The sequence below is a fragment of the Falco cherrug genome, chromosome 10 (genome assembly GCF_023634085.1).
Source record: "Falco cherrug isolate bFalChe1 chromosome 10, bFalChe1.pri, whole genome shotgun sequence".
Classification (NCBI taxonomy): domain Eukaryota; kingdom Metazoa; phylum Chordata; class Aves; order Falconiformes; family Falconidae; genus Falco; species Falco cherrug.
In genome coordinates this window covers 24367975-24389951 of record NC_073706.1, presented here as the reverse complement: position 1 = coordinate 24389951, position 21977 = coordinate 24367975, and the positions used below count along the sequence as shown (strand labels likewise).

Here is a 21977-nt window from a genome sequence, read left to right as displayed (position 1 = left end):
TTCTAAATAAAAGTTATCTCTATGCTGCACAAATTTTTCTGCTGGACTGCTACTAATCACAAATGTTAAATAATCCTTTAACTCACCTGGCCTGGCTGGGGGGATAAACAATTAACAACCTCCTCCAGCATCACTGGTATGTGCAATCTTCCAAAATTACCGTTTTCTGTACTTTGAGGGAACTCCTTATTTTCTCGTTTCTGGATGATTTGTTCATTTAACTCACAGTCAGAAAGCTTTTTTGCTGAAGAATGGATCCTTCTGGCCAAAGTAGACACATTTACTGAATTCAGTTTTAAGTTGTGCAGAAACAAACATTTGTAAACTTGGCACAGATACTTAGACAACATTTTGGAGTTGATCAACCTAGAAAAACAGTAGATGTCAGGAATTACTTCAAAACAAGTATTTAAAACAGTTGGTTTGTTTAAAAGACAAAGTGGAAATGCTATAAATAAAGCACTACACAGTCCAAGATGGGCAGTTTCATAGATAAATCATGTCAGCAAAAAGTCAGAATCTCTTACTTAACTTGCTTTCAGAATCTTCAATGTTACCTACCAATCAATCATCTTCAAGCAACAATGGCTTTCTTTTCTTAGGGAGCACCTTCTTTTCCTTTTCATTGCCAGGACTCTTTTAACAGTGTTACAATGTCCCAGAGCTGCTAACCTTAAATAACTACCCAAATCTGAGCACAAGCAGAACAGTGACTTTACTTTCAAACTGTTCCCCTCTGTTTTGCCAAACATAATGAGACAATTGCTCTAAATAGTAGCATGCTGGTTGCCAAGTTTTCCGTAATTCTAGTTTAAACAGGAATGGACAAATCAAATACCGCAACCATATGTAAAATAATGCTATAATTTAGTGTTACACATGTGGTAAATATATGGTTTTCATCAAGCATTACATCTTGTAATACCAAATATTTTGAGTACAGTCAGAGGTAAGAATTCTCCAGAGTATAACTAACTGAAATAATAAAAAACCTGGAAACATCAGAGTTGTTAGCTATGTAGTTTGTCTTTTATCAACACGGAGAACTGATGATTTTTCCCCCCCTCTATCTAAAACACTTCAAAACCACATCAGTAACCTACAAGTAGAAGGCAGCACGTTTACCTTCCATTAAAAAAAAACCAAACCAACAAATTTAGCGTTTAACATGGGTGATAATCAGTCTTTATTTATAAGATATCTGCATTTCTTTATGGAGCCAAGAGCTTCTGTAACACTGTATTGCATACTCCCTCCTGCCAGACAGGAAAGCTACAAACTTTGATATAAAACCACCCGAAAAATGCCATCCTACACTTATCTCACTAACCAAAGAACCACCTTATTTTGACTACCTAATTTTTTTACATGCTTTGCTTGGATTTGCCTAGCCAAAAGCTTCACATATTTTGTCTGCATAGATAAGATCATGCAGAGCCATCACCTCTCGAAAGTTATTCTCCTAATAAGTAAGGCTCAGCAGGACAGTATTTCCCCTTTGCTTAAATTAGGAAGCGTATCACGCTATAACCTTGCATAGACATACCACAGCCCTGAGGTTTTGCAGCAAACTGCTCGCTGTGCACAGAGCTGAGACACCCATTCACTGCAAGTCTGCACAGGGCTGGGTGCTAGCTAGGTGGTAAACCTCAAGCTAGCACACCTCTGCGCTCACACTAAAACATTTTATATACTTTCAACGATTGTTTACAATTACGTTCAGCCACATTTAATTCTCATTGGTCCTCACGAGCCCCGTCTTCATTTAAAGGTACAGTGTTCTTTTTTTCACCCTGCACTTTCTGCGGGGTTTATGGTGCCTGCTCCTTCTCCGGAGGCCGGGTCTTGTGAACTGTTTGTAAGGGCTGATAAACACCCCCCGTTTTTTCAATTGTTTCATTATAGATATTAATATACGTTGTCTAATTATGATGTTAAAGAACAGACTGACCTTCTATTAACGGCGTATCTGCATATGTCTGATCTAACACTGAGCAGGTCGCCTACAGCACCAGAGAAAACGCTGTCAACAGGGTGAGGACCGCAGCACCACCTCATGCTGCCCCACCGCCTCGCCCGCGAGCCCAGGAGGCGATTTTGCCTACAACCAACCTCGTCCTATACATTTGGGACCTTTTTTTTACGTAGAAGCGAACAGAAAACATACTTCCCTACAGCACGCGTCCTAAGCGGCGTTCAGGCGGGTTTTTTTTTCCCTGAGAAGACGGGAGATGCGGCTGCAGCCCGCACCCTCGGCCAGGCCCCACGGCCTCAAGGCCAGGCCGCCGGGACACTGGGGGCCGACTACCCACCCCGCCGGCCCCGGGGCACAACCCCCCCTCCCCGCGGGCACTCAGCCCCCCTCACCCCGCCGCACCTCTGCCCGGCGGCCTCCCGCCCCCGCTTCGCGACAGGAAGCGCCGCGCCCGCGGTACGGGAGCCGCCACCTCACTTCGCACCGGCGGGACCCCCACCCCCCGCAGCAACAACAGCCCCCCAACACCGCAGGGTAAGGCCGTGCTCCAAGGGCAACACCGGCTTGCTGGACCGCGGGGGAGCCCACCCCAGCCAGGGCCCGGCCAACGCCGAGCCGCGCTACCGCTCACCCACGCACGCTTACCGTCCGCGCCGTCGCGCTGCTGACGTCACGGGGGCGACGGCCAATGAGGAGGCGGGGGCGGTGGGCCGCTAGTGTTTGAATCCGGCGGCCGTTACCTGCGCCGCGGCAGTGAGGTGAGTGGCGGCCCGTGCGGGCGTCGGGGTTTGACCTTGTGGGCTCGGCTGTACCGTAGGGTTGAGCCTGGTGTTTGGGGGGTCTTGGGGAAAGCGTTCTGAAGCGGGGTGAGGGGTGAGCTGAGGAGACTAGGTGGGGTCGGGCCGGGCCGCGGCCTCTCGGCTCGAGTGGCGCTGGGCGTTAGCTCCCCGTTACGGTCCGGCTCCGTGGCCGTGCCTCGCCTGCGTTAGCGCCCCAGGGGCGGCTTAGCCAGGAGAGGACAAGTCGGCTGGGAGAGGGCGAGCTTGCCCTGAAGCTGGAAAAATGTCACCGGGAACTCTACTGCTGTTAAGAACGAGCAATCCTTAGGTATCAGCGAGAATGGCCTCTTAAAAGGAAATTCTGGCCTGACATCTATAGAACGTGTTTCTATATCCCATGCAGATGATATTAACGTGAAGCCCCCTTTAACCGTCTCTTTAAACCTATGTGCATTATGATTAACCCCAGAGAAAGCAGATAGGGGGATCCTCCGTGTTTTACTGAAAGACTAGAAAGCACCTTGCTTTGGTCTATGGACACCTGGTAGATTACCTGCAACCTTGTTCTGAAATAAAGGAAAGCCAGTAGTTGATTTAGTAGTTTAAATTGTTGAAATAAGTTTATGAATTTCCGAGGGAAATGCTACTTAGTGTTCTCGAAACTGCTGAATTAGGTTCCCTGTTCAGACAAATTACAGTGCTCTCCAAAGTTCTGCTATCATGGTAGCAGTCAAGAGGGCAAACTGACAAGGGACGGACAGATCCAGCCCAGGTACAAGATGCTAGTTCCATTTAAGTTTGTGAACTGTTTGAAATATTAGGCCTTTCACTCTTCTTTGTCAATTGCAGAAAAGATTCAGTTGCTTCATCTGAAAGAGCCTTGGAAGCAAAGGAGGAGGATAAAAGGGGCAGTTATGTCTGCTCCTAAGGAAGAAGAAGTCTGTAATCATGTGAAAGTGGTGGTCCGAGTCCGTCCAGAGTCTCAAAAGGAAAGAGATGGCAACTTTAGCAAGGTTGTTCATGTTGTTGACCAGCATATATTGGTCTTTGATCCAGAGGAAGAAGTTAGCTTCTTTCACGGGAAGAGACTGGCACATAGGGATATTAATAAAAGAAAAAAGAAAGATCTTAAATTTGTGTTTGATGCAGTTTTTGCTGAAGATTCATCCCAGATGGAAGTTTTTGAGCATACTACCAAAAGTGTTATTGATGGCTTCTTAAATGGATATAACTGCACAGGTAAATTTGTTACTTATTTTCCTCAATTCAGAAACTTCACTGAATTCCTCAATGTTTCTGCCATTGTATCCAAATGCTGTAGAGGCCTTAAAAAAGGCTGAGATAAAAATAAAGCATTTTGGTTTAATTGATAGATAAGAGAGGCTGACTTTTTAGCCTGTGGAAGTTGGGATAGCTCTATATTTTGAAAGTAAGTTCTTGTTAGGCTTACAGCAGGCTTCAGAATTTTGTCTTAAATATGCATGCTAATGAGGGGAGTCTTCTAGAAAGTTATTCAACCAGAAGAGTTGTGTCACACAGTGTGTGGTAGCCTGCTTTATGAACTCTTTTTAAGAGCTTGGGTTTTTTAATTGATGAGTGGAACATGGTGAGGAAAAGAAATACCTATCTGCAGTAAATTGATGGCTTAGGATTATGGGAATAAGCAATTAATATTTTCTTGTAAATTGCCAGTGAATTAATTTTAAATTGAAAAGTCAAAAATAAATATAAGTTTGAAATAGTTTTCTGACTACAGCTGTAGGTAAAGCCTAAGAAAGAAACTTGATTGACTTGTGAAAACAGCTGTGCAGAGTGACACAGGTGTGCAAATGTCCTTTTGACACTTGTTGTCTTGATGAGCTTACAGGTGGTATAAAGTACATGTTTTTGCTTTGTTGCTCTTTTGTGGAAATTCAGTGCTTGCTTATGGTGCAACGGGAGCTGGAAAAACTCATACAATGTTAGGTTCCCCTGAAGATCCTGGAGTGATGTATTTAACCATGATGACACTTTATAATTGCATGGATCAAATAAAGGAAGATAAAATATGCAATGTTGCTGTGTCTTATTTAGAGGTAAGCGAGTGCCTGCGTTTGATATGTTGTTTTTAATAAGGTGTATTCTAATCAGTAATGTCAAGCTGGTTTTGCCTTCCCTCATCCCTTTCTGGGTCTTGACAAAATGTGTCCCTGATAGGTATGGAGCTGAACTGTGCTCCACGAATTTTATGTTATGTATAGACACCTTTTTACTATTTTACAGAAGGTTGCCCTAAAAGGACTATATCTTCTTATGTATTCACTAAATGTTCTAATGATTTCAGTCTTGCTAATCACTTACATCCCTCTGAACATCTGTTGATGTATACAACATCTTTTTGAGGTTATATTTCAGGATTTCACAATAAAACCCTATAAACAAAATGATATCTAATCCCTGTTAAGGTGATGTCTTTTTTAAAGTTTTCAGTTTATTTATCTGAGATACAGTACAACTGCTTGAATTAGATTTGCTACACCAATGGTTAACTCTTAGCAAGTAGCCCTTTTGTTCTTTGTGGCCTTCTCTCCTCCCTTCAACTTTTTTGCATCACATACCTGTTATTATAAGTAGCTGTTTGTGCACTGCTATCAAGCAGTAGTAGTGAAATTGTTACCTTGTAGCCCCCTCAAAGCCTTAATGGAAGGATAGTTAGTGTTTGGGAGGAGGAGGAGGGAAAAGTTTGCTTTGGCATGTGCTATTTCAAGTGCTTCCATAGACCAAAAAATAAGGTAATTAAGAAATTTAATAGAAGTACATTTGGATTAAGACATCTTGCTGAAGGTATCTATTATGAAGGGTAATATAGAACAATAAATGCTTTGGCCTCATGCTTACTGCAAAAGTGTTTTTAAAAAAAAAAAGGTAACCTTTTTAAAATTAAGAATAAAGGTTACTTACTAAGAAAGAGTGACTCCCACTTCAATGGCTAAAAAAAAATCATGCAAATTTAATTATTTCAATTTCAGTATAGGAAAGCTGTTTGGCAAAAAATCTGCAGAATTAATTTCTTACTTTGTCTTGAAGTATTAAAAAAGACTGATTTCTGGTTAGTTAAGCTTAATCTTTTCAAGTATGGTAGTATAGTTTTATCAAATGATTTTAAATTCCTTTTCAAAGGTTTACAATGAACAGATCCGTGATCTGCTGGTAAATTCTGGACCTCTGGCTGTTCGTGAAGATAACCAGAAAGGAGTGGTAGTTCAAGGGCTAACATTACATCAGGTATGTAAATAGATATTGAAATTCAGGAAGCCTCACAAGGTGTTTGGGGAAAATGATGAAGTTTTGAATGATCTGTGAAAGCTGTATGCAACAAGGTAGTTTCCTAGTAGGCTTTTTTTCTGGCCATAATCACTAGTATTTTAGTAACCTGCAAGCATAATTATGAAGTTATTATTATAAAAGCATGTTGTGGAAGAAACTGCTAATATTCTTGAACACAAATGGATAGAAGTATTTGTTCCTTTTTATTGAAAGGGTACCATTGCTTTGATGCCCATCTTCAGATTTTGGAAGACTTCTTTTTTGGCTAAAACATCTTACATTTGTTAAAGAATTTCACTGCCTTCAGTGCCATCTTGGACTGTTCTACACCTCTGCAATGTCTCGGGGTTGTTTTTATTTTTAAATAGCCGTGTTTGAAAAGTTCCACGTTATATTCCTTTACCAGGCTGCATAACTGTTCTTTGGCAAAGTCAGTGACAGCAGGCTTTTAGTGTATGTTATGTGCTACTGTAGCTTCCAGCTTTTGTGTACGTGGAATTGTAATTCAACAGGAAACAGTGCTGTTATTAGTTTGTGTCTTTGTGAACACCATGCTTCCCAAAGCTTGGTTTTTGTGGGGAAAAAAAATAGTATATCACTGTTTAATACATGAGTAGAAGAAAGTATAATCATTCTTATATAAGATTTCTTCTGAATGTGGAGAACCTTGGCAGATTTGTTTAAAATGCTTACTAAAAAAACTGTCTGGTTTAAATTACTGTATTTATTAATTGCTTGCTTTTTGTATCTTACTGCTTTTTAACTGAGAACATTTGTTTAAAGTGCCTCAATTCCAAACCAGGAGATTTCTTTAATTTCTAGGTAACTAAAATTTTAAGTGCCTTTATTTTTTTTTAAGATGAATGTTAATGTATTTTAGAATCCCCTATAGTTGACAAAAAAAGAAAAAAAAACTCATGCATTTATCTTGTGCTGTACCATTAAAGCCTAAATCAGCAGAGGAAATACTTCAAATGTTGGATTATGGAAATAGAAATAGAACACAGCATCCCACAGATGTAAATGCCTCCTCTTCCCGGTCGCATGCTGTCTTCCAGGTAAGACAATACACAGGGTATGTACAGTAGTCATTACTATGAGTTGTAGTTACTGTTTAAAGTTGAATGCAATGAAAGTTGTTCCTTTTTTTGGGTTCTTACTCAGCGTTGAACCTTAGTTTGGTGTGAGAGGAGATTAAAGTTTTCCAGTTTAGTAATCTTGCTGACATCTCATTCTTTGTAAAGATGTAAAAGATCATAGGGATTATATTTGAAAAATCAAGTTCAATTAAAAGCTCCCTGGGTCCAATAGTTTGAACTAATACCCCTTAGAAGAAATCTCTTTTCTGTAAAACTGTGATTTTGAGCCTTGAATATACTTCCCTATTCTAATCTCATAAACTGAAAGTTGTTGGGTGGTGTTGCTTTTTTAATGCTTCCTGGTTTCATTCTGTTGCTCAGCATTTTTCTAGAAAACATATTTTAGAGAATGCAGTTATGTGTCTGACAAACTGAGAATCTCAAGTAGTACTTTCTCATCGTCCTTATTTTGGTTAATGTTGATTTTTACACTGAAGTGTATGTGCCAAAATGTAGAATAACTATAGCAGTATATATACTCTGAAAATATTTCCACACACATGCATCATCAAAATAAAGTACTGATGTTTAGATTCCATAGAGGAGTTTTGCATGTGTTGTACAAATCTAATAGAACTTAAGACTTCTCCAAAGATACTGCTGTTTGTTTACCACCACCTTATCCTTCTGACTCCTCTTAAATACACCCATACTTTTTAAAAATACTGTTTAAAAATTATTCCTGTTAGCAGAAATATTTTGTTGTTGTTGTTTCCTGGTGCGTTCTGCAAAGCACACAATCTTCAATTATGTATATGTTGCCATTCTGGGTTGCAAAATATTAAAATAAATTTGAATTCTGGTCCTTGCATTGCAGCTAAACTTGTAACTGTTAGCCTGTTCTTAACTGTATCTGCTGAGTTAGGCAAAGTTAGCACTCCAGAGCTCGACTGTCAATACTAATGACAAAATAACTTAGTAACAGATAGTAAATGTGTTAAATACTTCTAAAATATGTAACGGAGCAAAAGGCATTCCTAATCTAAAAGCTTCTGTATTTTCTTGTATACTTTCAGCTTTTGTTTGATATTGCTGTTATTAATTTCCATGGAAGCCTTACCCATGGTTGCATATTTAATGCAAAGTCTAGTTACAAAGTTGTTAAGTTTGAGAGCTGCATTGTTGTGTATGTGTGCTGCCTTTAATAAGGCACAAAGTACAGTGCAGCAGACTGATCTCAGAATGAACTGCTGATTTCTGTTTCTTAACCTGCTGGGCTGCAGTGTCATCACTCCCTCCCTCTTACTCAGGAAAAAGCTCTGAATTGTGTGATCTGGCAGGCTTTGTATTCTCTGGTCATTTCTAAAAGTGGCAAGCAATTAAATGAATTAGATGTTACAGATTCATAGTGTCTTTAAGAAGATGACATTTCTGTGAACAGGGATGATGGAGAGTTTGTCTTGTCCAGCCAATGTTCTGTATTTATTCTGGTAAACTGATCTCACTTTAGATATATCTACTTGTTAGTGCAAGTTGTGCATTCACCAAATAACCTATACTGACAAAAAAGGCTTATATCATACAATACTTTTGTTGGAATGTGCGACTGAAAAAAATGGGTTTGGTACACTTAATCAGATTTACGCTTTTTTAAAATTTATCATTTCGAACTTTGCTTTACAGACAGCAAAAGCAAACTGAATACAAATGCTTGCAGGTTAAAGGATTGTTTACTTTATTATAAATTGTATTATTCTATAATGAAGTCTATAATTTCTAATTAAAACTATAATGTAAACAAAGATCCTCTTGTATCTGAACATTGTAGAATTGCAAATATTTCATTTCTCTGTGTATATATATATATAATATATTTATTTAGGATGCAGCTTGTTTGCAACGCACTGAACAAAAGTGGTCACGCTTGGTGGTTTTGTAAATGCTTTTCATATTAGGTTACAAAATGAGCATGCTTCGGGTGTTTTTTCTGTGTGCGTATTACATACGCACTGTAAACTGGTGTGACGCATAAGAAAGTACAAATAACAATCCTTTGACTGGTTTGTGAAATACTGTTACAGTGAGCATCTGACTTGAGAAGCAAAAAGTGTATACTTCTGCAAGTCACGTATATTAAGCTCTGAATGATTTTTTTCCAGAGATGGTTCTTGTTGATAATGGAATTCTTCAGACTGCTCAAAGTCATGTGTACATTTTTGTCTTTGAGCTTGAGATAACTGGCAGAGCAATTTCTGGACTAATTCTTTGTGTTCTTTATTTGTTTTTCTGTGTCCTCATAGCAGTAGTAGCCAGTCAGTAGCCACAATTATGTAAAACATACTGCCTGTCTCTTAGCCGGTCTCTGTATGCAGTTGCAGACAGTTAAAACAGCATGCTTGATTAAACTTGATATACGTGGACAAATGTCTGGGTGTTAAAACTCTTGGAAGGAAAAGACCTTTCAACATAAAGATTAGACTTTGCCATGTCACAACTGGAAGCACGTTCTGCTGTGTACTCAGCGTTCATCTCCAGTGCACAGTTAATTCACAAAAACTGTCAAGCTGATTATGTTCAAGGATACCATAAGTAGTAAAAACTCTCTGGTGTTCTTTTCAATATTCCTAATCCAGTTAACTCTCATAACGATCCTGAATGTCTGTTGTGTTTGTCTTTTGAGATGGTCTAGATGTCAGTCGAGATAGTTAATTGCTTTTGCTTAAGGGTTATTTTCTGTAAGTGCACAAATGAATGGTAAAAGTCGTCATTTGTTCTGTGAGATGATCAGCTTGAATGTGTAACTTATAAATGTCTACTATCATGTGTTCTCAAAGATGAGTTAGTGCAGCCTTTGAATAATAGCTTGAGTGAATGGGTTTTAAGCCTTTTTCACAAAAGTGGCTTTATGCTGGAGGAGGGGTGGATTATGTAATTTATGAAAAATAGGTGTGTAAATTAATGCTTAATAGAAATGCTGCATCTGCACGTACCATTTCAAAGGCATATTACTGTTGTTGACTAGTACAATGAATGCAACTGGAAGTTTAACATTTAAATTAATGTGTATAGGTTTAAGCAAATACACAACCATACACCTGTTTTAGATTATCCAAGAACTCACTTTATCTACTTCATGCACTTAATAGCAGCACTGGCATCTGTAAGGAATAATTACTAACTAGTCAATTAGCACTAAAGGTAATTGCTTATGTCAGTTTCTCATCTATTTCCACAGATCTGTGACATCCTGCAAAACATGTCTTACCTGCTTATCCTTTATGGCCTCTTTGGCTCCACAGATATAAATGATGAGAAATCCCTATTGCTGTCTTGATGCCTCTTCATTTCTAAATTTTCTAGTATTTGAAGAGTTACTCTTCTTTGTAGAGATCGGTTGTCTTTTATGCTGGCTTTGGTTTTTCTTGTTAACTCTATTGAAGCAGGATGTTTTCTGAAACTGACGAAGGAAGTAGTAGAAGTCTTGGCCCGGGACACCTTGAGCTGATTTTAGAGGCACAAGTTTTGCCTTGCTGTATGATCTGTCTTGGGTTTGAAATCTCTATCTAGGTCAGGCAATTGCTGCATCTGAAAGTAAAATCCCGATTCCACACTGTTCTACTGAAAGTGTTCTGCTGACGGACAAAGAAATAGAAAAGATTCTGCTTTGAGGCATTTCCTGTATCTTTTGAATTCTTATAAAAGCTTGAGTCATACAACATAGTTTGGCTGTCACTCCACCTTTCTCTACTTCGCTAATGATAGTTACTGGATGCTGGTAGAGTGCTACTAGCCTGCGAGAGATACTTTACCAGCATAAGTATAGGGAAGTGGCTTTTTTGTTCTTTTTAATTTTTTTTCTTATGTTGTACTAGAAATAGTACAACAGAATTTAGTTGTATTGTTTGATATAGAAACATGTCTGTTTGGTATAGACATAGGTTTTGTGGCAAGTCATAAGAATTTTATTCGCTCCCAAGACTTGTCAATTTTTTTCCGGTTACATATTACTGTGGAGACTTCGTTTCTCATGCGCAAAGCTTAAAGCTATGGAACGGGTGAGATACTGTCATTATTAGTCAATGATTTTGTATATATGTCAACTTTCCCAATTCACTGTTTAAAAGTGCGTTCATGGGAGCACCGGTAACCATTGGCTGTAAAAATGGCAAGGCACTTAACGCAAAAGAAGTGGAAACTTGCAGAGAATCCTAAAAAAGCAAAAGCCATCTAAGGATAACTGTAATTCTTCTTACTGACTGTGTAATCATGCTCTGCCTGCTTCTTCATAAACCTGAAGTTAGCATTTAGTTCCTTGTATATCTCCTGTACTGTGAAAATTTCAGGAAAGAAGGCATGAGGAGGAACCAGTGGCCTCAGGGGTCACAGCTTTCCAAAAGACCCTGTAGTAGTGTATGTTTTCACAACAGTAAATGAGTATTATTTACCTATTAATGGTAGTTGAAGTCTAAATCACTGGAAGTCCAGCTTTTTTCCTGGTTTATCTCTCTGTATGACTTTATGGCATACCCTAAAAGGGGCCTTTAAAAAAATAACATCTTTTTCAGTTTGAAGTGCAGTAGTATGTTGTACATCTTGAGTGCAGGAGAATCAAGAGCTATTTTAGCTGTGAAATTCATTTGAAGCTCACCAGTCTTCACCACTGCAGTAAGCCTGGGCCCAGCTGCACACTTAATCCTCTGTAGCGGGACGGGGGAAAGAATCAAAGGGGCAGAAGCAAGAGGGAGAGGATAAGTCTGTGGTTCCCTTAAAAAGTTAAGGGAGTGCAGGGGAAGCAACCACTTGCCACTGGCAGACTGATGCCCAGCCAGTCCTCAAGCAATGGTTACCTTGGAGAAACTTTTGATCAGTTGGGGTCAGCTGTCCCCTTGCAACCTCTTGCGCACCGCCTTGACGCCTACAACTGCTGTTCAACAAAAGCTAAGCGTTGGTGTGTACTGTGATCAGCACTGTTTCGAGTCACAAATCTGAAAGCACCATCCAGGCTGCTATGCAGAAAATCAGCTCCATCCCAGCCAAACCCAATGCAACCACACTCTGCTTGCTTTTTTTTTCCCCTAATAATACCTAAAGCAGGTCAGTTGAAGAGGTAAGTATCAGAAATGGATTCACTGTTTTCCATTAGGCCAAACTGCCTGTTGGTGTTAGATAGGTACCGAAAGGTTTAACTTGGATTCCAAGAAGGATTCCAATAAGAATTTCTGAAAACAGTTGTTACAGGGTAAAATTAACCTACTCCTTACAATAACAACAGACTGGTTAGTGGTTACTTCTTAATTATTTTCCTTTTTTTTTATTGTAGATTTATCTGAGACAGCAAGATAAAACAGCAAGCATTAATCAAAATGTTCGCATCGCCAAAATGTCTCTCATTGACCTGGCAGGATCTGAACGTGCCAGCGTGACAAATGCCAAGGGGGCTCGTTTTAGAGAAGGAACAAATATTAACCGCTCCCTGCTAGCTCTTGGAAATGTCATTAATGCCTTGGCAGACCCAAAGGTATGTGCTGCTTTCCCACTTCTGCACCTCCTAGCATTCTGAAAACATTTTTAAAAATAGTAAGTGCTCTTTAAGTAATGGGGATTACATTGCTGATGCTTCTCACATCATAACTTTCATTTAAGGTTTTCTTATGGCTTTCTGCCATCATCTCTGTGATAGCTGAAAGACAGTTCCAGTGGGAAAGAGTTCTCAAGAAGTGTGCTGCTACCCGAGGATAGTGTCAAAGATGAATGTACCTGCTTTTCTTAGCCACCTTTTTAAAATCAAACATGTACAGGAAGTTGTATGAGTAGAATAGGCTTACAAGGACAAAGATTTTTCAGAGGTTTATGCCCTTCAATCTTGGGGGAAAAGGCTTTTGTAGGAGAAAACATCTAAAGTTGAGGGGGTTTTGAGCTCTAACATATGTGTGCATACCCACATCCCCCACTGTCCCCCACCCCCTGCTCACAGTAGCAAATTACTCTCCTGATCTGGCTCACCAGCTCAAGGGAAGGAGTGGGCACATGTGTGGGAGAATGACAAAATCTGAATTTTAGCAAAAGTCAAGTCCATGGTGTACAGCTACACCTGTTCTGTCCTTCTGGTCAGCTAGCAATTTCCCCCTTCAAATATGCCAGGAGAAAACAATCAGAGCTTTTACTACCCTTCTTGATGCTGCACGTTCTCATCACCACTTTGTTGGAATGGGAGGCAGAATTTAAAATCTGTACCATGGACATAAGTAAGATTTTTTTTTTTGTGTTGAGTTACTTGGTGTGGGTTTGGGGTCTTGGTGACTTAGCTTTGTACCATGAGATTAATATTATGTAAGTATGATTGAAAAAAAGCTTCACAGAGCAGACTGGGTTGCGTGAAAAGGTTGTGGAATCTCCATCCTTGGAGACGGTAAAAACCCAACTGGGCATAGTCCTTGACAACTTACTTCAGCTGGCCCTGCTCTGAGCAGAGGGATTGGACTAGATGAATCTTGAGAGACCCTTCCCAACCTCGATTATTCTGTGAACTGAAAGAAGTTTAATGCAGTCTACCTTTTATGTTGATTGCACACATTACAAACATAGTTGTTCCGTGTCCAGGCATCAGAAAGTAACCTGGCTAACGCGTGTGTTACAAATGTTTTAAATATTCCAAGAGACTTACAAATTTACATCTGAAATGGATTTAAGTTTGAGGAAAAATTACTTGTATCAAAGAAAACTTCCAAGGCTGTTTGTCATGTTTTATGGCATTGTTGAAATTCTAAGCAGACTTTTAGGCAGATGAATAATTACAGTACAGTTGTCTAACCCATAGAAATGCATATAACTCTTTCTAGAGCAAGAAACAGCACATTCCTTATCGAAACAGCAAACTTACTCGTCTATTGAAAGATTCTCTTGGAGGAAATTGCCGAACAATAATGATAGCTGCTGTTAGTCCGTCTTCTATGTTTTATGATGATACATATAATACTCTCAAGTATGCAAACCGAGCAAAAGATATAAAGTCTTCTGTGAGTATGTTGGTATTTATTGATCCTCTGTCAAAGTATAATAACGTAGTGTTAAGAGAAGGAAAATTATTTCTTTCAGAAGATTATAATTTCCTTCAATTTTGTCTGAACCTTTTTTCAGTTACCTTCTTTCTTGCAGTCAGCTCATCTGATTGATGGATGTAGTAGATACTAGTTCTGGCCTAAAAGCAATGTAGCTTCATTAATGGGATTATGCTGCCAGTTTGGAAGTGTTTTGTGAGCATCAAATTTAGAAATAGTCCTCAGCTGGTAGAATTCACAATCAGTTTCAGTATCTTACTATTAATTTCTCAGGGAACTGTAAAGCATATTAAAGAAATACCTGAGCAATTGCATAAAAGCCACTCCAGGTTTGTTACAGGCAGAATTCAGCTGGGCCAAGAAGCAAAATGAGATTATATTGATAAATAAAAAGCTACTGGTGTGTCCTGTCTACTGCTCTCTATTATTCTGATCTTTTTTTCATAAACAGTTTTATTGCAGTTTGTGATTTTTTTTTTAATGTGATATGGGGTTGACTGTAGTTTCCACTTGTTGCATACTTAAAGATAGTTTTTATAACTAAATTCACAAGCTGTGCATTAAATAAAACTAGCCTGAATAAATGCAAAATGTGTACGTGCATGTAAATGTAATTATTTTTTTGTTCTGTTGAGGGGAAATTTCATGGCCATTGATATGTAACAGATGACTTCGAAAGCAGTGTGTCACATTTTTGTTGTGCAAGTCAAGATTTTGTTCATCCCTTATAATATAATGCGAGTATAATTATGTAGTAGGTAAAGTATATTTATTATGCAGGAAAACATGAAAGAGCCTTCTAAATTCTAATTTGTTTCTTTTCTTTAACAGTTGAAGAGCAATGTTGTGAGTTTGGACAGTCACATAAGCCAGTATGTTAAAATTTGCAACGAACAAAAGAAAGAGGTATGTTAAAAATGTGTTGTTAAAAGTTTGGAAGATAAATTGCTATAACTTCGAATACAAAAAATGTTTATGGGATTGAACCTATGAGGCAATATTGTACTAATTCTCCTATACAGCCTTTTGAAGTAAGAAAGTTTTGTCTTCTACAAGGAATATCACCTACTACCATTAGTAAAGCTTTTCAAGGCATAAGCACAGAATGATAAGGTTAAAGAAACGGAAACAACTATATTCCAAAGGTACCTTTTTGTTTTAGATCCTAATGTTGAAAGAGAAACTGAGAGAATATGAAGAAAAGCAAGCAAGCATTCCGGAAAATCTTACAGCTGCGACGCTTCCAAACACCCAGCAAGCAGAAATACAAAGGTAAATTAATCACAGTACAATCCCACTTAGAAATGGGAGTTTGCATAGCTTGTAAAAGTATTTGTAAAACAAACTTCATGTTTTCAATATTGATTTCCTCATTTTTAACATTGCTTTACTTAAACTAGGTGTGGGTTTGCATAACTTATCGCTCCTTTCCAGAACAACTTGGTGGTGGATTTAAAACAAACCCAAAGTCATGTACTTGAAGTATCCTGATATTAACCTTCTATTAATAGAATAGAAACAAAAACTTCCTGATAGATCTGTCTATGGAACAGTCACACTTGGAGGATGATAGAATTCCATTTCACAGGACTCTTAAAACTAGGCAGAGTCCTTTAATAACAGGAAGAAAAAAATCCTTTTTCTGGTAGGAAGCTTATCTTCATAACCCCAAAAAAGTGAAAGTGTCTTACAGGAGAAAGTTACGGTAGTTTTATATTATTGGTAAACTGGTCAAGATCTAGACTTTTAAAATCAAGAGGATACATTTTGGTGAAACAGTAGAATATTAAGTTGTTATTTTTTTTTAGTAACTCTAGAAGCACATTACCAAACAGAACTTGGCAGTCTCTTGCATTATGCAAAAATTCCAAAACTACACAGTTCTAATGGTGGTGTTTCTACTCACAGTCTAGTTCAGTTACTTTAGTAATGTGTGTGTGTGCATGTGCAGGAAGTGACACGTGCACATGGCAGGGAGGAGCGTATGAAAGCTAGCTTTCAGCAAAGCTACTTAACAGCTCGTTTTTGTGGATAGAATGTAGTTTGTGTAAATGACAGCAGCTGCTGCTGGCAGATACTACTTCAGTAGTATCTTTCCAGCAAGGTTTAAGAGAGGCAAGAACTTGAAGCTCTTCTTTCCACAGAGAGTGTAATTTGTTTGTAGGTTCCTTTCTATTGCTTTAATGTTTCATGGTCTTTTATTTCCTCTTGGTGATGTTTTTGTCTGTCTTTTCTGATGTGACAGTCCTCTCATGAGAACACACACAAAGTAACAAATTGAAGCATGTGAGGTGAATTTGTTACAGAAGGCAATCTATTCCATAAGAAGGTTAGGTTTTGGTGTGAAAGTTCCTGGATCTGACTCTGCATATCTCATCACATATTTCTGAGATATTGACCTAGGTTTATTCAGATAAAGTTTTTTGTGTTGGCTCTTTGAATGTAGTATTTTTTTAAACTGAAAAACCTGAGGCAAAATTATAAACCCATTCAAAGCAAAATGCTCTGTAACTGAGCATTTTACTGGCATTCCAGAAGTTTCAATAAATGTCTTGAGTTATTTAAATTTAATTTTCAAAAGTAGTGTAGGTTTCTGAGTCACATTGAGAGTTCTGACAGATTTCCTGTGTATTTTTGCACTGTACATTTTTAATGTTAACTAAATTTCCTGTGATTTGCCCTTTATTTCATTTGGGGTGTGTGTGGGAAGAATCAGTTGAGGGTAAGTCTTTTCAAAATGCTGGACATCCTGACATGTATGCCAAGATTTGTTGGTCAGAAAGTTTGGGTTTTAATGTTCTGGGAGTGTTGCAGAATGGCTGTGTGATCATGGCCATGACTCCCTTAAAGATCTTTGTGAAACAAAGTTAGCGTAAGTTAGCTGAAGCAGGCCTTGCAGCTATGCTGAGGCATGCTGATAAGGAAGCTGAGAAAAACACTGACCTTGTGCCTAATGTTGTAAATAACTTTGAGGAATTCGCGTAGACAAGAGAGGAAAAAAAAATATGTAGCTAGCTATCCGCAGAAACTGCAAGTAGGAGGACGTATGAAAAAGTAACCCTTTAGAGCTTAGCCAATCAGCAGAGGACTAGTAGGCATAATTAACTGGAACTGTATATAAGACATAATCGCGCCGTAATAAATCGAAGCTTGCTTTATCACTCATATTGAGTCGGCCGCGTGCTTCCCCTCGCTCGTCATGGGAGATCCACAGAGATACGTATAAGCCTATCCCATTCCCATTAGGTATCAGCAATAAAGTGGCTGTTCCGTTTTCTTCTTCCTCATAAGGATCCTGTCAGGTTCATCTTACTGATGGTGTGGGTGATGAGTTGATTTCCCCCACAAAACAGGTTTTACAGGTTGTTTTTACAGGTTTTGGAGATATTCTGTTGTCTACTCCCTTGCGTTTGGGACAGGGTAGAGCGCTTCATCCACAATCCTGTTTCAGTACAACTACCTGTGGCTTTTGTTTCACTGTTATCTGGAAGAGACTCACTGATTACACAGCTTGCTCAAATCCAAAGGTCATTCCTGCTCCCTTTGTTGTCTAAGGCTTGCAGATGTATTGTCTGTCAACCTTTAAGCCTTGAACCTGTTCAGGTAGACAGTGGACACTGGCTTTGGAACTGTCACTGACAGGTCCACAGGCTCTTAGAGACTAGGTAGTCCAGCAAGTTCATAACCTGGATATACCTACAGGATCACTTTGTCATATTTAAGTGAAGAAGAGAGGGTAAAAATAACTCCATAAGAATAGAAGTGTGCTTATTGAAAGAGTCAATGCAGCTCAAGGCAGGAGCTTTGCAGAGGCATCTATACTTGATGCTATATTTGTGACACTGATGACTGTACACAAAAGGCTGACTTACTGGTAATAGTTCCTCACAGTGACTGTACATAGAATCAGAATCCGCAGCCTCTCAGATTATGCCCAGGGTTTTACTGTGAGGGAAACTGAGAGGATTCACCCTCATCTCTTAATTGCTGCGTTTCCCAGGCAGCTGGGAGGAGGAACTATGTTTCTATGGATACTATGGAGGGAAAAAAATATCCAATCAGTTATTCAGTGGACATGATTGCATAGATAGTAGCAGTGTAGGGTAAGAACTCTGATGCTCTGCAGCTGACTATTACGATTCTTAAAGAAATATTATTTCTAAATTCTGTGTGGTGAAGTACTTATTTTTACCTAGAAATGATAGTATTTGCTGGATGCTTTTACGTAAAACCATTTAATTTCTAAGAATTCTTTTGTTAATTCTTTTCGGTTTTAAATGAGAGTAATAAGACACTGGAATAAAAGACTCAGTTACTCAGACTTTAGACTATAAAATGGAATTGCTGCTTCTGAAACATACTGGCAAGAAGTCAACTACGTAGTTCCTTGCTCCCTAGTTGAACCTGTGTGTTATTTATGGAGTATTTACAGTGTGGTACTTAATTTTATGATTTTTATATTAAACACTGTATAATGATCTCAAATGATGCATATCTTCAGAACATTTGCATGTTAAACTGTGCCTTATGTAAAGTTTTAATAAGTCAATGGGATGTTATGAAATGGCATGTATACAAGGTTGGTTATTACTGTGATATACAGTATCTTCTATCACAGAATCATAGAATGATTTGGGTTGGAAGGGACCTTAAAGATTGTCTAGTTAAAGCCCCGCTGCCATGGGCAGGGACACCTTCCACTACACCAGGTTGCTCAAAACCACATCCAAACCACATTTGGGCTGTGCTGTACTGCTTTTTCAGTATTCAGGAGTGAAATGAAAGAGCACAACTTCTGAAACTTATATTGCATCAAGATAATGCTTCCAGGCTTTCTCCTTGTCATTCTGATGTGCATTGCAGACTAGGGATAATCGGAATATGAGGCCATGTAAACATTGGTTTCCTTGGAATAACTTCTAAGTACCTTCTCTTACAGATTTGGTTTCTTTCCCCTATTAGTGTAGTTTAACATGTGTTAAAACACGATGCACATTCTGATTTTTGTGGACCATTAGTGATCAAAATTGTACAACAGAACTTGAGAGAAAGTGAGCAGCTAAAGACACTTGTGGCTTTTCTTTTTTTGAGGGCCATTTAGTGTGTCTATGGTAACAATCATCTGATCTGTTTAATGAATTGGCATAAGAAGTAGAGAACCTAAGTATGTAGTATCTATTGGAGGTGGAGATGTGAGGATGTTCCAGATGTCTGTCTTGCGGGTTTCAGCAGTATCTTCATAAATACAAGGCTTGTTTTTAGTGACCCCTTCAAAGTTTAACATCCCATTTCCGGTTCAAGTATATAAAAATCTGTACTGATGTACTGACCCTTTTATTGCTCACTGAAAACAGGCTTACTTTTTTATGTTTACTTTATTAACTTGGAATTGCAAGTTCCCTTTGTAAAGGAGGTGATCATAAAAGTCTTAAGTAATCTGTTACTTATTCTTATCCTTTGGTTCTATTAGATACAAAGAAATCCTTAAAAATGTGTTTGCAAACCGTGAGGAAATCAGAAAAGAATACCTCAAGTTGGAAATGCAACTGAAAGAAAATGCATTGAAGGCATATTACCAGAAACAATGTCACGAACAAATTCAACTGATGTGCTCTGAAGAAAGAGTAGAAAGGGTGAGTTTTATATACTGCAGTGCAAGGTATCATCTCTCTTAATTTTGCTAACTAATCTATCATTGGTAATGTATGAATTTTGCTTAAGCAAATATATAATTCTTTAATGCTGAAATATTTAATTAAAATGGGACAGACTACTTATCACTCGGATGACGTTTTCTGACAACGTAGTAGTAATGCCAGCTGTGTTTTTTTCCCACAGTGCATGGAAAACTGTTGTCGCGTGCTTATTGCTGCTAATCGTGAAAGCTTTTCAACTTGTCCTTAAGTAGATTGATTGCATAGTTACTTAAGACCTGACTAGACTTAAGAGACTCATCGTGCTCTTGTCAAAAACCATGTTTATGTACATATGGTACAGCCATTGAAGCTCAGTAATCTATTTGTGTTTCATAAGGAAAAGCATAATTTTGGGCTAAACGAGAGTTATTATTATCACTGGTGTTTTCATTTGTCACCAGGAAGATGTTTGGATAGCTGCTTAAAGACCGAGTCATGTCAACTGAACTAGTTACACTTAGTTGCCTTGAAGTTGAAGAGTCTGGGGGCTATGTATGAGCAAGTGCTGTTGTACAGCATTAAATGCTTGTGTCTTTCTAGAAGAATCAAAGTTGAAATAAGTAAGCATGGTTAGATAGTATCTCAATTTTTCTGATAAAAGTCACCTGAAAGGAATATATGTCTTATGTACAGGTGAAGTTGAAGGTGGGGCTGATCTTGCTTAGTCACAGTAACAATCTGTATTTGGCCAAAAATGAGTTTCATATGATTGTTTTTTTCCTAGTGATTCACATGAAAATTTGTCCTTAAACAAATGTCAAAGTGCAAATAAATTGCATATTTTTGGTTGTCATTAATGAAGATATTTCAGATGACTAGTGTGTACTACAATTCTCTTTTATGCCAAAGAAACTCTGAAACAATATTTCTGCCATATTTCTAAATGCTGCTTACACTAGAACATAGATGTGTATCTACTCATAATGATGAGGTATACCTTTATAGGCTCTTTTGTATGAATTCTTTTATAAGGTGATTTAACTTTGATTTTGAGTGTTAGCAGTGCTTCACTCAAATGTTGGTTTTGCCATCAGCTAACTTGTAAATATGATTTGCAAAGGATCAAGAGTCACTGTCATATAAATGTAATGCCTTATTTATCAATGAGAGTCACTGTAGTAGTAAAATTAAATGTCCATTTGTGACTACTTTGCAACAAATTGGTTTTTAATTTGGAACCCAGGCATTTGATTACCAAAGTGATTATCACATTTCCCTTGTGGACTGTAATGCTTCTGTTCTTCCTTTAATTTTTACACATTTGTTGTTGGGTTTTCTCTCTTGAAAATATATACTGTTAGGCTGCAGGAGTAATTCTGAAATATTAATTTTTATGATAAAAGTTTTACTTCTAAAGTATTTCTGTGACAATTGTCTGTGCTCAGTAACTAGATATAATAATGATTTTAGGTAACTTAACATGAAGCAAACGATACCTTATCTATACTTGAACAACCCGAATATGCACACTTTAATTTAAAACAATTTCAGAAAGAAGGAAAAACTCCAGTGTGAGTTTAGGTTACCTTAATCCTTGTTCTTAAAAATGCTTTCTTGTTGCAAAACTTTTGACACAGTTTATCTTGGGAAATTCAGTTCATATAAGTCCTTTGCATTTTCTACATAACTGACCCTGTTTCCAGCTTTTTTGGAAATGGAATGTTGCCCATTTAAAGGGCCTGTTTAAGTCTTCCTGCCTAATGCCTGTTCTTCCCACTTGTTACATGTATTTCTGCATCCATACTGTTTTCCTTTTGCTCGCAAGGTATCAGTCGCAGCAATGTTAGCCAGAAAGCCTTTGTGCCAATAGGAGAACATGTCAGATCATTCCTCTTTGTATGGAAACATAAAAAGCTAACCTGTGCCCTGTGTTATAGTTACTTTTAACTGTCTTGGAGAGGTTAAGGAAGTCTGCTCGGTTTTGACCTATTTTATCTTGAATGTTTTTGCACCAGTCATGGAATCTGTTTTACAAATATTTTTTACTTTTTTTTATTTTTAAAGACATGGCGAAAAACTGCTGGTGCTTTTTTGATAGACTTTAAAATATATATATTAGGTTTTAAATTGTTCCTACATTTCTG

At 38.2% G+C, this 21977-nt stretch overlaps 2 protein-coding genes across 11 annotated transcripts in view; one reads left to right on the top strand and one right to left on the bottom strand.

Annotated features, from left to right (window-relative positions):
- METTL15 (methyltransferase 15, mitochondrial 12S rRNA N4-cytidine) overlaps positions 1-2639 on the bottom strand; it is a 95018-nt gene extending 92379 nt beyond the window's left edge. Inside the window, exons 1-2 of one of the 9 annotated variants that reach the window (XM_055721699.1) lie at positions 2621-2639; positions 87-366 (exon numbers count right to left, since the gene is read on the bottom strand). In XM_055721699.1, the coding sequence (XP_055577674.1) occupies positions 87-350 (264 nt within the window). In that variant the 5' untranslated portion in view covers positions 351-366; positions 2621-2639. The other 8 variants (XM_055721698.1, XM_055721697.1, XM_027801005.2 and 5 more) reach the window with 8 other exon arrangements.
- KIF18A (kinesin family member 18A) overlaps positions 2634-21977 on the top strand; it is a 42228-nt gene continuing 22884 nt past the window's right edge. The window contains exons 1-10 of one of the 2 annotated variants that reach the window (XM_005436171.4): positions 2634-2733; positions 3604-3993; positions 4672-4829; positions 5914-6018; positions 7008-7118; positions 12460-12657; positions 13979-14155; positions 15029-15103; positions 15360-15469; positions 19668-19830. In XM_005436171.4, coding sequence (XP_005436228.2) covers positions 3669-3993; positions 4672-4829; positions 5914-6018; positions 7008-7118; positions 12460-12657; positions 13979-14155; positions 15029-15103; positions 15360-15469; positions 19668-19830 — 1422 coding nt within the window. In that variant the 5' untranslated portion in view covers positions 2634-2733; positions 3604-3668. Of the gene's footprint in view, positions 2734-3603; positions 3994-4671; positions 4830-5913; positions 6019-7007; positions 7119-12459; positions 12658-13978; positions 14156-15028; positions 15104-15359; positions 15470-19667; positions 19831-21977 lie in introns of those variants that run through there. The other variant, XM_027801002.2, reaches the window with a different exon arrangement.